General features: G+C 38.8%; 1 protein-coding gene across 1 annotated transcript in view; it reads right to left on the reverse strand.

Moving 5' to 3' along the window:
- The window catches only part of LOC105853901 (EF-hand calcium-binding domain-containing protein 14-like), a 22,797-nt gene extending 14,151 nt beyond the window's left edge, over positions 1-8,646 (reverse strand). The window contains exons 1-2 of the mRNA XM_012727736.1: positions 8,512-8,646; positions 3,242-3,340 (exon numbers count right to left, since the gene is read on the reverse strand). Coding sequence (XP_012583190.1) covers positions 3,242-3,340; positions 8,512-8,646 — 234 coding nt within the window. The remainder of the gene's footprint in view (positions 1-3,241; positions 3,341-8,511) is intronic.
- Positions 8,647-17,038: the final 8,392 nt, after the last annotated feature.

Here is a 17,038-nt window from a genome sequence, read left to right on the forward strand (position 1 = left end):
AAAAAAAAAAAGATTCTTATATATTTATGCATAGAGAACTGGGATACAGGCCAGAGGTGCAGGGAGTTGGTGAGAGGATTCACCAGACACAGAGTGGGGAGCAGAACAGGCAGATGTACTGAAATACACTGCTGAGGGGAGCAGCGGGCAGGTCAGGAGAGGTCTGCCGCACCATGTGGTCACCTCCAGGACAGTGGGGGATAGAACTCATGCTGAAGTGGCTTTAGCTTCTTAGTGCTGTGTTTTAACCTCTTGTGCTACCAGGTAGGGCCCTTATTTAAATATTTTTAAGCTTTAGTCTTATTTTCAGTATGAAACATGGGATTCCATACATTTCAAGCTTTCTCTGCATTACAAACTGCTTTGATTTCATAGGATTCTCTATATGCTTCATTTACTCTTTGTAACAAAATTTTACCAAAGACTAGAGGGAGAAAATCATAGTTCTACTTCTAAAGGCTGTATCCATGTATTACAAGTGGAATTGGTATCTTATTAATTATCTAGTTAATTTAATTACTTCAGGTGTTTAAATCCAAGCTCAATTTTTCGTAGCTTAATTTTCCTACATTAATGTGTGCACATTGATTAAATTAAATGTTTAGACTGCACGTTGCTATATTTATTTAACCCCATGAAGTGTCAGGGAAATAACAAGAGAGTATATAATGATATAAACGACTGTAGGTTCTCAGGGGAAATGTTTTCTTCACAGTGGAGAAATTTCATTGCATGAACTGTATTTACAATAAACAACAAAATATTTTAAATGCAAGGTACACATTTTTGAGACAGTCATCATTTTCATTAATTCATTCCCCTCAATATTTACTGAGTGCTGTCTAAGTGCCAAAGCGCACTGTCTTGGGGAGAACAGTCACTCTAGCTAGGAGAATGCACGTAAGAAACAGACTGAAATGGCCCTCCCTAGTGGCACAGCAGGTTAGGATGCAGCACTGCAAGCTAGCTGCAGCCTCTTCAGTACAGTTAGATTCCTAGCCTGAGAGCTGACCCGCATGGCACAGCAGACCTCTCCTGGCCTGCCCGCTGCTCCCCTCAGCTGTGTACTTCATCGATCTGCCTGTTCTGCTCCCCACTTTGTCTCTGGTGAATCCTCTCACGGTCCCTGCACCTCTGGCTTGTACCCCAGTTCTGCATGCATAAATGAATAAATCTTAAAACAGACTAAAATAGAACCGGGAAGATGGTATGGAGATCCTAATCGTAAGAGACCCCCCCCCCTTTTTTTTTTTTTGGAAACTTGGATGCAGATATATAATTTATTCACCACTTCTAGATGTCTCTCAAGCTATGATTTCCATGATTGTATTCTCTCTTCTGGCTTTGATGAGAAATGACAACTTTTCTCAAACACAGATGTCTTTAACCTTTTAAAAAAATCGATGAAATTTAAAGCCACTCTATAATCACGCGCTAATCTCAGTTGCTTTTTTTTTTTTTCTGGTACTTCGGTGAGTGGCAAAAAGGGTTGATTGCTGATGTAACAGCATTTTTACAGTCTTGTGAGGGAATATTGTGAATACCTACTGTGTGCTGTGAATATCTGAGGAAGCGAAACCTTTATCTGTGCTTTTGAGTATCTTCTGTAATGTTTAATTTTCATCTGACTGGCTGCCCTGTATCATTCTTAGGCTCTTCTATTTTCCCAAAGAGTGGGCAAGTTTTATCACAACAGTACAGAATTTAAAGCTAGAACTGACGACTCCAACTATGAGACTCAGAGTTCATCTCTCTAACTGAAGCCCTGGTTTATGTCATTTACAACACAATTTATGCAAAGGAATACAACTGAACTGTTTAACACAGCCAAGCCATGGGAACAACCTAAGTGTTCAACAACAGATGAATGGTATAAAAAATGGCACGCACACACGATGGAATATTACTCTGCTATAAAAAAGGTGAACTCTTGCCATTGGTCACACTGTGAATGGAGCTGGGAGGTAGGGGGTTTACTCCAAGTGAGATAAGTTAGGAGAAAGGCAAAGGCTGGATGGTTTCTCATGTAGAATATAAAGAAGCAAAGGAGGAAAAACAGACACATATTAAACAAACCCTTGGAAATGGAGGCTAGCAGGTGCGAAAGGGATAATGAGGAACTACCAACAGGGGAGGGGGCCCAGCAGGCTGTGGTGGAGGAGTAGGGGTGCTCTGGTCGTGGGTCTGCTGTGCTCATCTACACGGGAAGAGGTATGAACCTGCACCCCTAGACTCATGCCTATGTATTTGTCTTTGGCATTTTGTTCCCTTCCTCCTTTCAAGGCAGCCTTGTTCAAATGCCTCCAGCATGTCTGAGCTCACATGTCTCCTGTCGAGGGGGGGGGGTGTCCTGAAAACCTGGCTTCACTCTTGCAATGCGGCAGTTCTTCTCCCCGAAACTACAAGGCTGCTTGTGTCTTAGCCCCTTCACATTTGATCAGTTAGCAACAACACAGTGGCTCAAAAATAAAGGAAATTTCAACAAATTGGTATGCAGAGATGGCAAATATGGAAAAAGCTCATTTTTTCCTATTTTTTTCATCTAGCCCATTCTCCCCTTGCCCCCCACCGGAATGGATTAGGAATGATTTTGAAGATGCTTTTAAACTATTGCACGGATTTTTTCTGTGCTGCTTTTGAATGGAGATAAACTAGCCATTTGGGGAAGCCTTTCCTGTTGTTTTAAAGGCAGAAGAAAAATTCAAGGATAACTGACCTTGATATCTGAGTGCTCTTATCTTCTACATACGCTGGGTATTCACCTTCCTAATCTGAAGCATACATTTGAAAAGTAAAGCAGAAAAGGTAGACAAATTAAAGCTCAGACATTAGCTAGTCCTCCTCCTATCAATACACATAATCTATTTGAAAACATTCCCAGGATGTAAGTAGGGATGCATTTCTTTGGGGAGGTAGGTATAGAAATTCTTTTTCCTTCTCCACCAAACAATCTCCTTTGAGTACTTCATGTTCAGTAAATTCTAAACACCCGGGAATACATTTTGTTTCCTATAACTCAATGTGGTTTGCATTAGTCCTTAATAAATATATTATGATATGCCATATACCTCCGTTTGCAGTTTCAAAAATCATTGTGTAGCTTCCTGCCGAACACCTCCGCCACGAACAAATAGGCTATTGCACTCAAGGTGAGTAACTGTGTATCTTTTAAAATTGAATTATTATCCTCTTAAAAAATTAATCATCCTCACTCGTGCACCAACCTAGACAGAGTACTGACCTCCTCCAAGCGGTTTTGAAGGTTAGTCAAAGTGGCGGTGACATTTTCAAGCCGCGTTTCGAAGGCATTCATTTTGGAAGCAACCGGATCCAGGAGAGGCTGAAACAAAGGCATCACAGAGGCATGACACAGGCAGAAACAATGAGTGCGTTCGTTGCATTGCAGGTGAAATTACTGGAAGTGGTTTGGTTCTTTAGCTTCTCAGTCAAGTGTCAAGTTCTTCCTTAACAAGGAAAAGGTGCTGGTGATGTTTAAATGGCACAACACTGACATCCAACGGAGAAACTAATTAAACCTTATTTAGTTTCTTAGAAGACATTGAATAGAGCGATTTGTGCTAGTCTTTGGCTACATGGATCACGTTGTCGAATTCGTTAGATTTTACCTCCCATAAATTCTCACCTCTATATTGTTCCTTCAAAGCAGAATTACTGTTACAGGGCATGCCAAGTGTGAACTGGGGTGCCTGTTTGTGGGTTCTTAACCCACGCACTTAAAATTTAATTGTTCCGCAGGCACACACAAAAAGGGTCAAAAATGGGTTTATTTACAAAAAGGGAAAGGCAAAGGTACAACCCAGGGAGAGAGAAAGAGATACAAGGTAACTAGAATATCCTACCAGCTGAGCTGACTTGGAACTCCAGTAACACACTGATAACCCCCAGCCACGTGCCTTCCGGAGAGAGCAAAAGTAGGAAATGGCGCTCTTTTTATCCCCCAACTCCCAGAATGCCTGCTGAGCTCCGCCCTCGGGACCTCCCAGTTCTCTCCTTGGTATTGCTGGGAGTTGTAATTTCCAATCACTGGTGTAGGGGGCAGAGTTCAGAAAGCTGGAGTAGGGGGTAGGGTCCACAAAACTCTGCAGAGTTCCTTTAGAACATCCTTCCCTTTAACATTACATCTACACATAGTTGTGTAACTATGTCCAAATTGTTCCGTTGCAGCCTCTTTTTGGCTGAGCTTGATTATTGGAAACTTGCTGCAGACAAAAATTCGTTTCTTGGTTTGTCAGGTTGTCATTCCTTAGCAAACCTATCATTACTTTATGTAGAGTTCTCTTTATGGCATTCAAGGAAACCGAGAATGGATATGTCATTTGTCCTCAGGAGAACGGGCTGTTGGAATTTTCCACCACAATTTAGCAGGGTTGGGCTGAGTCAGTGCTCACTGAAGTCCTAACCTTAATAATGAGATATGCTTGACAATGAAGACAGTATGATCCACTGGACCTGAGAGCCCAAGTCCTGTCCTGCGCAAATGAACTTTCCCTACACAGCCAACCATGTCAGTGGAAACCAGCATCTCAAGTCTACAGTTTTCTCCTCACAGAGGCTTGTGGGTCCTGCCCAACAGGCTAAAGATTCTTTAAAAAAAAAAAAAAAAAAGATTTATTTATGCATACAGAACTGGGGGACAGGCCAGAGGTTCAGGAGCGGTGAGAGGCTTCACCAGATGACAAAGTACACTGCTGAGGGGAGCAGCAGGTGGGTCAGGAGAGGTCTGCCTCGCCATGTGGGTCTCCTCTGGGGTAGGGATAGAACTCACACTGGAGTGGCTGAGGCCAGCTTGCAGAGATGTGTCCTAACCCGTTGCACCACCAGGGAGGGCCCAAGGTACAGATTCTTATCCACAATTCAGGTAAGGTTGATAAATGAGACTGAATGTTCATGAGCCCCAAAGGAAATTTACAAAATGACTACAAAGGGAGCCATGATGAATGCATCCAGGCTTGTGCTCAGTGTATAGGCAGCTACTCTTTTTTTTTGGATTATGGAAAACCATATTTATTGCAGGTTTCCATGCAGTGTGTGGGAAAATCCTTCTCAGTAAGGGGGACTGCAGATGTGCCAGGCCCGACCCGTCTGAGTAACCCCTCTCCTGCCAGAGTCATTATGCAGAGAACAACACTGAGCCCAGCAGACACTGCCATGCTTGCTAAAGCTGTGAGAACAGCTTAGGCTCAGTGGCTCTGGGAGCTGGATCCAGCTGTACCTGAAACTATGTAGGGAATTAGTAGTTGCATGAGCTAGTCCATTTATTCATAGACATAAAATAGTTTGATAACAATATTTCATTTTATTTTTACTTATAATAGAAGGAAAGTTAAGCAATGTAGTTGACTACATAGTAATGACTAACTTAAAATTTTGAAAGAACAATACTCTTTACAAAATGAGTGAGGCTTTCAGACCATATATCTATCATTTCACAAAGAGTTATTGTGGAAGATAATGTGAAGCGTGTTTTTATTACCCAATCTGAAAAAAAAAGTACTAATAAAAGTGAAAAGCACTAACTTTGGTGTGAAATTACCTGGGTGGAATTTACTCAAATTCCTTTATTAATCAACTTATTCCTCTTAAGTAACTTCTTGCATTTTTGTTTTTCTTATGTTTTATGAATGGGTTCACCATTCAAACAAACTTAACCCCACTGATGTCTGGTAATTTCCTGCACAGATCCAAAGACTGAAACACAAAAACAAACCCAATAGAAGAAAACACTAACAAACTCATAAAATACATGGATGCGATTATAATACTTTAATCTATTTAAATTTGGGTTTTCTTTTCATCTAAACATCTTAACCGAGTAGTTCATTCATCTTCTCTCTCTCTCTCTCTTTATTGTTTATTTAGTTTGATTTTTGAAAAGTTTCAGTGCTGTAAAGTTTAGGGATATTAGTTTTTCTTTTTTTCCCCTTTCCTTCTAACTCTTTTGTGGAAAGCTTAATGAAAAATGAAGGGAGATTATAACACTGGAAACAAATAAGAGAAGTTTATATACACTGGAACTTGGATAATAAGTTAGAACTATTTTTCATTTAGTCAATTAAACACACACTTATTGAAGGAATACCCTGTGCTAAGTACTTTGTGAGAGCTTTTCTCTATTATTTTGAGGAAACATACTAATGCTGATTTATTGGAAACAGGGAAGATATAAGGGATTTGTGGTTTTAAACATAATTTAATGAGCACATTTTCACAGTATGGGTTCTTTCTGTTTAAAATTTGAATTGAGAAAGTTAAGGATGAGCACAGAAAAGGCTAACGGCAATGAGGTGCTTTCAGGTTGAATTTGAAATTTGCTGCTTCATGAAGACCATTGCAAACTCCCTGGGTACTTCAGGAAGACCGTCACAATGGATCAATCACCCACACTCAATTAATCTGTTCAGAGTCCCAGGAATTTAGGCATCTCTGATTTAAATCTGCTCTTGACAAGGCTAGGCAGTTAAAAAACTTCTACCCAGAATAATGAGCTAATGGGAAAGATGAAAATTGGAAGCAGTCACTCTGAGTCTGATTAAATCTAAAAATATATGTTACCTCTATACTTGAGTTACTAATAATTTAACGGGGAACCCCAATATGGTAGACACAACTTAAGAAGGGGAGGTATAGAAAAGGAGCCATAGTCCCCACATTTGAACTTTGTAAATAAGGTGCTGAAGCTCAAGAATGGTTTCACACAGGAGTGATTAACTTTTCTCACTAACAACTAATTGCCAGATTCTAAACTGGTCTACGACTAATGGAGATGGAATAATAAGATTAGGTAACATAGTATATTGGGAGGGGAGACTGGAGAAAGGCCTTTTATGACCAAATAAAGATTTCTTATAACTGTTTTGTTATTACATTTCCTATACCTCTAAACACAGTCTATCTTAATTTTTCAAAGGCAGTTCTTTATTTAGTTAACTAATGAATCACATGTATGTTGTATGTCTGTTATTCTCTTGCTTAATACTTGTAGGAGTATCTCAGTCTACATTCTGGAGGAAATGTAGACTGTAACTGGAACCCCTTAAGTCACAGTGGTTTGTCTTGTACCACTGGGCCACCAAATATTTCCATAGGGATCTTGGATAGTGGCTTTCACTGTTTTCTTAGTCTTTAGGATTAAACTGTACCAGGTAACACCATTAGATTAACAATGCAGAGAGGTTTATATTGTGATATGCTAAAAGTCAGGAGAATACGCTAAATATTGATGAGGCAGAATATGCTTTGAAGAACAGATACGAGTGGCCTCCCCAGTGGCATAGGGGTTAAAGACAGTGCTATCAAGCTCCTGCAGCCACCGAAGCATGAGTTAGACCTCCAGCCAGGGAGCTGCCCTACATGGCACAGCAGACCTTTTCTGTCTCCTGCTGCTCCCCTCAGCAGTGTATTTCAGTAGCTCCACCTGTTCTGCTCCCCACTCTGTCTCTGTTGGATCCTCTCAAACCCTGCCCTGCACCTCTGGCCTAGACCCCAGTTCTTGTATGCATAAATAAATAAATCATTTAAAAAAAGAATATATAAGGATCTCTCTCTCTCTCTCTCTCTCTCTCTCTATATATATATATATATATATATATATATATATATATATTTATAAGAGATAAAATATCCTACTTAAATTGAATACCTTTGTGGATGCATGCATGCTCCTGCTGGATGTGTTTATATCTGTGTACATACATACTGGAGATTTACTGACCAAAATGCATCATCTGAGCAAATGACTTAATCACTCCGAGGTAAGCCTCCAATTTTTAAATAGGAAAATTATTGCTGAACAAATAGATTTCTTGAATAATTAATGAGCTCATGCATATGAAGTACTTCTCAGAGTGCCAGACACATCATGGCATTCAAAGGCTGTTACACAGTAACGCTACAATATATGCCGGCATGAGAGCTAATGAAAATCATCAATTATGTTTTGGGAATTGATAGCTTTATTTTTCACTTTATAACTCCCCTTTTTATTTGCGGAGCTACTGTGAAATAAATTACACACATCATTACATTTCCCTCTAAGTACCTTCAGTGTGCATCTTTACAAAAAGAACACATGCACACCCCTAAAATAACATTACTGTAGTTGAAAACAGAAACTCCTTAATGTCTTCCAAGACCCAGTCCACTGTCAAATCCTGCCAACCATCCCAAAAAGTCTTTTAATATATGTTTTCCCATAAGCAATTTTAAACAGGCAAACAGTTACCAGGCTACTTCCCATATAATCTAAATATCATTTAGCCATTTCTAAGCAATTAATTTTATGTGAGTTGGCAAGCAGAACAGGACAAATGTACGCAATGAAAGGGCAAAGAAAGACCTGGCCCGAGCAGAATGCTACACAGAGCTGACAGCCAGCGCACGCTGTTCATGGCAATCAGTATTTTTACAGTTGGATTCGAAGTCACAGGGTAGGGATCCATCCTTCCAGAATTCATTTGTGTAAGAAACATGGCAATGAACAATAATACAAACCTGGGAATTGGCAGGGTCGAACAGAGAGTTCACCACTGTGTCCATTGAAAGAAACTGCTCTGATAAATTATGGATATAATTGTATAACTGGATGAGTTTTCCTTTCATTTTACGAAGCTCCAGTGTTGTAGACATATTCAGCTTGTAAACACATTCAACTAAACAAGACACTTCCTATGAGTTGAAAAATAAAGGAGCATAGAAAACAAAGTTACTTTTCTTTAAAAATTCGCTTACTACTTTCTTCTATAGAATTGGCTCAATTGCAATCAGGTTGAAAGAATTAAACACCAGAAGAGAAACACTGATACAAAGGAATGAGATTTTAGTAAAACCAACCTAGTTCCCACCTTAGAGCTTCTGTTGGAAAACAATATGACAAAGATTTATTTACTGCATCTTGAATGGGAATGATAATAAATTTAATTTTTGAGTTGTTGATGTACACGTTTAACTATCTTTCCATTTGGAATTCATGACAGGATCACAGCGATTACAAAAAAATAAACAAGACTAAAATTGAAAATTTGTTTGTTATTTACACTAGCCCAAGATCTTCCAAATGTCCATGTTGGTCCATCAATTGAAATGAATTCTCTCAAATATCTGCTATTTGAAAGTAAATTGCTATTCATCTCTTACCCTTTCGTAATACCCCATCAAACATGCACACACCAGCACACTCACATAGTCCTTCTATACTTTCTAGAAGTGATTTGACAACTTTAAGAATCATCAGAATGATTTATTCTATCACCTGAAACAATTGATTTCTTAGGAGTTTGGTGAGTTGAAATCAAATCTGATCTTTCAAGTAATCCTTCTTTTCCCCTCCTTATCTCCACTGCTACATGGTTTCTGATTCTAAACATTCTTTCTGAGTTATCACATTACCCTATTTCATTTATGTTGCTTCTTTCCTGATCAAAAATACAATTCAAAAATATATAGTTGAACCCCTATGACATAATAGACACATTTCTAGTCAGTAGGGATATAGCAGTAAATAAGACAAACATGTCTATGCTGATGGAGTTTGCTTTCTACGGGAAGAAGCAGAAAACCAGAAAATAAAATGATGTGTAATACACATGTCAGAGGAAAAAAAAGAAGGATGAAATGAGTTCTGGTAAATTATGAGTGACAGAGCCACACACAGGCTTTTGTGTGGATGTAAGGTTTCAACTTCTTGGCGTAAACACCATGGAGTGCAATGGCTGGGTTGTACATATTGTTATCATAATATGTTCAGTTTTATAAGAAACCACAAAGCTGTCTTCCAAAGTAGAAGTGCATTCCCTCCCAGCAAAGTTGAGAAGTCGTGTGCCACATCCTTGTCAACATTTGGGGTTGGCCACTCTGGATTTGAGCCTTTCTGACAAATGTGTAGTGGCCTTTCCCTGAAGTTCAATGATGTGGAACATGTTACACCAATGTGCTTATATGCTTACTCACCATCTGTGTCGCCTGGTGAGATGTTTGTTCAAAGATGTTGACTATTCAAAACCAAGTGAGATTTTTAGTTGAATTGACTTATTCAGCTCCACAAAAAAATTAAATGAAAGGCATCCCTTTCAGAACTGTCATTCCACCTTTTGTGAAGTTACACCATTAAGTTGAGAGATAAAATTTAAGTATGAGCAAGCCCAGAAAAAAAAAAAAGACATCTACCTAGGAATGTACATTGAGTGTGGTTACTGCCATGTGAAGATCATTGACAATAAGTGAATCAGAAGCCTTCTACAAGTTTTGAGGGACTTGTGTTATCAATGAAATGACGTGAAAGAAAAAAAGCCTTTAAATTAACTAAAATAATTTTAGATCACCATCCTTATCTACAGAGGACACAAACTATGAAAAGTGGGCACCCCAAAGGGTGGCGATCTCCCCTGTGAAAGGTGATTGAAAATGAAGACCTTGTAGAAGGCAGGTCAGGGGCATGGAGATGATAGACCATGAAGAGTTGCTTCCAGAGAGCAGAAATAGGGTCTAATTTAGAAACCTCTTGTCAAGTGCCAGCAAAAGAAACTTTATTCCCTATATTGGTCTTACAGGAGCTCCGAGGTGCTGCCGAGGGCTGCTCTGATACTTTCCTTCTTTGAATGGCATATTTATTGCAGTTTGCCTGGCCCTACCCCATACTCTATATAATATATGCATGTAACATAAAATATATACTAAATCTATTGTAAATAGATTATATAAAGTATGTAATACACAGTGTACATATAATGCAGTCTATATCTTCTATGTAACATAGCATATTCTATACACGGTGTGTATGTATACACACATATATGTATATATAGCATAATACTTATATAGCATACTTCTATTGGAAAATGATATGCTAAGTGGTTATTTAGAGTTGTATTGAATTGGGCCCTCCCTTGTGGCACAGCAGGTTGGAGCACAGCACTGCAAAGCTGGCCCGTGCCACTTTAGTGAGAGTTCGATCCCCAGCCCTGGAAGTAATCCATATGGCATGGCAGACCTTTCCTGACCCATCCACTGTTCTGCTTAGCAGTGTATTTCATCAATATGCCTGTTCTGCTCCCCACTCTGTCTCTTGTGAATTCTCTCATGGCCCCTGGACCTCTGGTCTGCACCATAAAATCTTTAAAACATATAATTGTATTGATCTACACACTGATCTTCTCTTTGACAATATGAAATTGCAGGAGATAGCAGTTCACTTCATATTTTTCGGACTCTGCAAAGTGTCACCCAGAGTAGATGCTAGAAAATGGGGTCCAAATAAACAAAATCATTGGCATTGCCCTGTTCTGTCATCTTATATGGCCAACATTACCGAAATATTTCTGCTGCTGAATATTTATTAATAAAAATTAAACTAAAATACAATTTGAAAATAAACCACTTTAAAGTAGACCCAGCCTTGGAACCAATAGAACACATTATCTCTGTGTCAGTTTCAGTAGATTGAAATGCGTAACAGTGTGATTCCGATGGGAGAGAAAATGCTTTTTATGTGGGGGACTTTTCTTCACCTCAGGTAAAGAGGGATTTTAATTGTTCCTACACTGATCTATTAATTATTCAGAAGGCCCGTGATCTTGCTGATCCTTCTCCATTCTGTCAGAAGGAGGTTTCTGGCTTCCAAAGGCATACGCTATGGATAGCTTGTTCAAAACCTGTCAGCTTAGACTTTCACAGCGGAGTCTCACCTCTTTCTTCAAGGTCTTTTATGGCTGCATAGAAATCTTTGTTTCATCAAACTTATTCTGAATGTGAGAAATAGCCATTCTAGAGAAAGGTCATTAAATTTTATTTCAGACCCAATATATATAAAAAAAGCACCTATGCAGGTCAATTTCCATAAGAAAGTATGACTTACTTATATGATATCTAAGATTCTCCTTTAAAATTTACTTCCATAGTTAACAAAATTGAATATCAAGAGCATGACTTGGAAGTTCTGGAGGTGACTGCATTCTCAGAAAGTTTTATTTTTATTATAGAACACTGTGTGAACGCAGTGACAAGGCCATAGATTCAAAAGAAATAGTTCACTTTTTGCTGGATACAAAAAATACCTCAGAGAAAATGTGGCCATCAGCTCAGTTCTGTTTATATATAAGAATTTATTTCTAAAAAATACGATAAGGATGGATTACCAAAATGCAACCAAGATGTCCCACAATGCCACAAACTCAACAATCAGTCTCCTAACTTTCCTGTTCTCATCCTTTGCCTTGATATATTTTATTAATACCTGACATGAAATTATTATGAAGTGTTCTCTTCTACATTACCTTTAAATGACAACACTACAAGGAAGTGGGAAAAATAAACACTCCCCCCCCCCCCGAATGTCTCTGATCTACAGTCGGCTGCTTATTTTTGGCTTTTTCTTGGTCCTCTAGATTTCTCCTATTTGTCTACACCCACCACACCCTCCATGTGCCAGTTACACCATCCTGGCTATTCTCCGTCTTATCACCCTCATTCATATACTTATTAATCTCCTTCCTGGAATGAGAGCTTCCAGAGGTACTGCAGCTGTGTGTGAGGGCCGTGGCATCGAGAAGCAATTTAAGTGAGCCTCTAGTCTGTGATTTTTATCCACAAGAGCTGGTAAAGTTGCTTGAAAGTAGGAAGTCAATGTCCCAGTTTCTCATATGTAAAACAGTGAGAATAAAATTGTCCTCACATAGTTGATAAGAAAATTGTATACACTTACATAAAGTGCAGAGCAAATGTCTAGTAAATAGCAATTATTATTCCATTTGCTGCTACTGCTGCTTTTCCTACTGATTCAGTTGCTTTGCCTATAGCTGCAACACACCTTTGGAAATTCTCAAAAGAAAGAAATGCATCTTTTTTTTTTTTCCTGAAAGTGTGCTTGATTATTAGAAATGGAAAAACAGTTTGATTTAGTTTTTAAAATGAGTGGTGAAATTGTGTAATGCTAGTCGGCTCAAAAGGTGAGATCTGATTCTAAAAGAATGTTTTAATGTTCTTTGGGGTGCTTTACTTTGGAAACAATTTAAACAGACGACTTTAAAAGTGTCTGGACCAAAAGCAGCATCATGAAGTAGCTGAATGTTCGGGATGACCATCTAATACATTATCCAATCGCTTTTCAGAGTGAAAGGATATTATTAATGACTGTGCTGAGACAATAGGAAGGAACAAGGATAGTTCCTGGAAAAGTGTCCCTGGACAAATTTGGTTCGGTAGCTTTTATTCTGAGTGAGTGGCAAAGGCTTGGATTGCAGAAAATTAAAACACTAAATGTCAAACATGATCTCAATGACATATAAACATCAAATAATACATTATTTAACATTTAAAAAGCAACCAAGATAAGTCATCGTCCTTTAGATGAAGCCAAATTTACTTTTGCTAGGTTTTGTGATATGTGTGACATATGTAAACAAAACCTATAAAAATGGAAATTGTCACATATTTATTGAGACTTTAATTTGAAAGAGGTAGAAGAGTAGTTTGAATACTATTCTGAATGTAAATATAAAGTAGCTGCTACTTAAGTTCTAACATACCCAGTTACCTTCTGAGGGTGATTGAGACTATAGAGAAATTTCAGGATTTTCTGTAATATGAATGACGAGTAGGAGACAATTGTCAAGTTGGAGGTGTTATTGAATAGTTTTTAAGAGAAATTAAATGACAGGCATGAAGAGACTAAATAAGCAAAATGTTGAAAGGCTGCCATCACTACTGGGGAGATCCCAAAGAAGAATCCTCTTTTCTCTTTGATATCTTCTGTCTTTCACAAACTTTTCCAAAAGGTGACACAGAAATTGTCTCCTACGTTTGCTTAGCTGGCAATCAGCAGTCTGCATGTTAACCAGGAAACACAACTCAAGGAAAAGTACATTCTTAACCTGCTAGAGGAAGGCATTTCTGAGCCAATTCACCTGCTGAGAATCTCACATGTTTTCGTAAGTTGGGGCTGTGACTCCCCTGCTTTAAAGTAATTATCTTTTGTTTTATTGCATGCACCTTAGGTACTTAATGCAGAAAGAGAAAATTTCATTGTGCACTGAGATCACAAAACTGTAAAAAAACTGTAAAAAAAAACTGAGTTCCTCTGGGAAGCCCTTGGGTGCTAGTTTCAGTGGTGAAGCAAAGCTTTGCTTGTTCAGCTTTTACGAATAACAGTTTCACAGTAGAAACTAGCTTGTTAACCAGTAAACTAGCCTTGCTTAGCTTTGTACTTGTATTCTTTTTTCTTATAATGTTTTCTTGCTTTTCCAAGTACCAAACCTTAGCCCCTGTGTCTGCACTCAAAGCCAGGACCTTCAGTTCATACTGCTTAATAACTTCACCCTCAGGTCCCCCCTGGTGGCACAATGGGTAAAGAGCAGTCATGCAAGCTAGACTCAGCTGCTCCGGTGTGAGTCCCATACCCAGCCCCGGAGCTGACCCACATGGCGCCGCAGACCCCTCCTGACCCGCCCACTGCTCCCCTCAGCAGTGTACCTTGTCCATCTGCCTGTTCTGCTCCCCACTCTGTGTCTGGTGAATCCTCTCACTGTCCCTGCACCTCTGGCCTATATCCCAGTTCTGTATGCATAAATAAATCTTAAAAAAAAAAATAACTTCTCCCTCACTCTAATTAGATCAATCTCTTGAATGTTTACTATCTGAAAACCATTGGTTTAGGTTTCAATGGGCTTTATATGTGCCTGGAATCCTCTTAGAATCCACTCAGAAAAGAGATAGGCATTTCTAGATATGCAGTGTTACTTAGAACAACAGACTAGCCGTTGGGAAAATAAACTTGCTGGGAGTATTTGCAAATATACGTACAATCTCAACATATTTGAAAAACTCATTCAAAACCATTTATTTGGCTTCTGCAGTGTGTTCAGAATTATTGAGAATGCTATGAACAGGTCAATTAGAAGAGCAATAAATTTCCTGCTCACAGTTTGGTGTAAGTGTAGACCAGATAATGTGCTGTAGATAGGATAATACACACTCATCAGTATATGGACTGATCTGTACATGCCTGGTAAAAGTCTTGCTAAGTAGCTTCACAGAGCTGTGTATGTACAAGGATAGATAAGCTATGACTATGGGCAAGTCTTTTTTGGTCAATAAAGTTTTACTGGTGCATAACCTTGAATCTTTGTTAAAATATGACAGTTTTCCCATAGCAGTGGCAGAGTTGAATGCATGGCCCACAAAACAGAAAATATTTACTATTTGCCCTCTTAAAGAACAAATTGCCAGTCCTTGTTATAAATGAGCTACTCGATTAGCTGTGCAAAGCTGGTGATCGTTATTTATCATTACAATGGAGGTTTTTAACGTGGACTTGTAAAGAGTTGCATTTGACAGCTACAAGGTTAACTCCAGGACAAAGAAAGGACATGTTTAGAATATTTTTGAATGAGTTTCTCAATTGAAAATATTTGAAAAAATATATACAGAGGTCTGAAAACACTGGTCAAACTTTTTACAAGGCAACAGTAGACTCTTTTTGCTGTGTCCCCCTCAAGATAGAGGGGGGCTCCCCAGATAATCACAATTCCCGTCACTTCTTATTTTCCTTACGTCTCTCCTTGTCACTCATATTATCTTTCTGGATGTCAGAGATTTGAATTTTTGGTGGTTGACAGTGAATCTAAGACTGAGTATGTCTTTCTAAGCAAAGGCAGGTTACACAATCAATAGAAGGTCAAAAATTAAAATACAGACTGTAGACAAAAATCTTGGTACTTTTGAATGAGCCTTTTCATATATATTTTAAATAAGGTGAATGCTCAGGTTATATTATTTGTCGCAGAGAATTCCCAGAGACCAAGATTCAAGATTCTTCCCTACAAGTATCTTCCTGGATAGGAAAGAGAGATTATTTCATTCAACCTAAACTTTCATGGAAATAGGAGACTATTAGAAGGGAACAATAGAGTTTCACTGACTCAAGATTGCACTTCACATGATGAGAAGGATAGGGGAGGGATGAGAAAACAACATGCCTTTCATTAATGCACTTTGAGAAAGTGTCCAGCTGGGAGAAGAATGACTGTGGAGAGGGAAGCAGAAGATGCCTGGTCAAATGAATGGGGTGTGCTAGAAGTCAAACATGATTTTAATCATGCTGATGCCATGACGGAGCTGCAGTTCTGATATTCTCAGAGCTGGAGAGGTCTCAGAATGTGGGCCGAGAGTTAAATGATCCCGGCTGCAGAGATGACAGAGCAGCAGGACATGGGGCTTATGTTTTGTGAAGCCAAATGGTTGGCATTTCAATGGTATCCTCTGAAGTTTAGCAAATGCAATGCAAGTGAATGGACAGTCTCTGTCATCTTTAAATTGCAATTTCAAGTAATAGATGAAGTTACAAGTTGCCAGGATGCTTTCAAGCCCTGAAAATGTGAATTAATTTTCTTTTAGAAAATGTTAGTAACAGTAAAATGGGGAAGAAAGAAAAAAAATGCGAGTTGTTATAGTTGGCTAAGCTCAAAATAGACACATGTAAAGTTTTCAGAATTGCTCTATTTCTTGTGACCGACTACAGTGTTAGTGCAGATTTACTTGAAAGTTAGCCAGCGAGATATAATCAGTATTCTTTGTTAAAGAAGTTTTAAGAAGATCCACGATTCCTCCTGATTTCCTACGTTTTGCTTCTTTCTTTTATTCTGTCTTCTCCTCCTATTCTTATTGTATTCATTGCTTTGTTTAAGAAAGTAGACATGGGTGAAGGGGATAATTTAGTGAATTATCTGATAAAGCAGGCGGTCTGTAAGAAAAGAAAACTGTCTAGCCTTTTTACCTTGTCCAAAGGTCAAGGTCTTAGGGAAGGTCTTGCTATTGCATGTGTTGATGTTCACAAAGGAGCTAATTCATGGTTCAGTCTCTCTCAAAGGCCAAGTGTCACACCTATCCTCAGGGCAGTGGGTCCCTTCTCACTGTGGACAATGGGAGGTGGTTCTCGGCTCTACCACCTGGACATTGGGAGGTTTCACTGACTGGACACAGCATTTTCTGTACCAATTCCACTCTCCAACTCAAGACTCTTGAGAAATCC

The sequence above is a fragment of the Condylura cristata genome, unplaced genomic scaffold, assembly GCF_000260355.1.
Source record: "Condylura cristata isolate star-nosed mole 26May11 unplaced genomic scaffold, ConCri1.0 scaffold00021, whole genome shotgun sequence".
In the NCBI taxonomy this organism is placed as follows: Eukaryota; Metazoa; Chordata; class Mammalia; order Eulipotyphla; family Talpidae; genus Condylura; species Condylura cristata.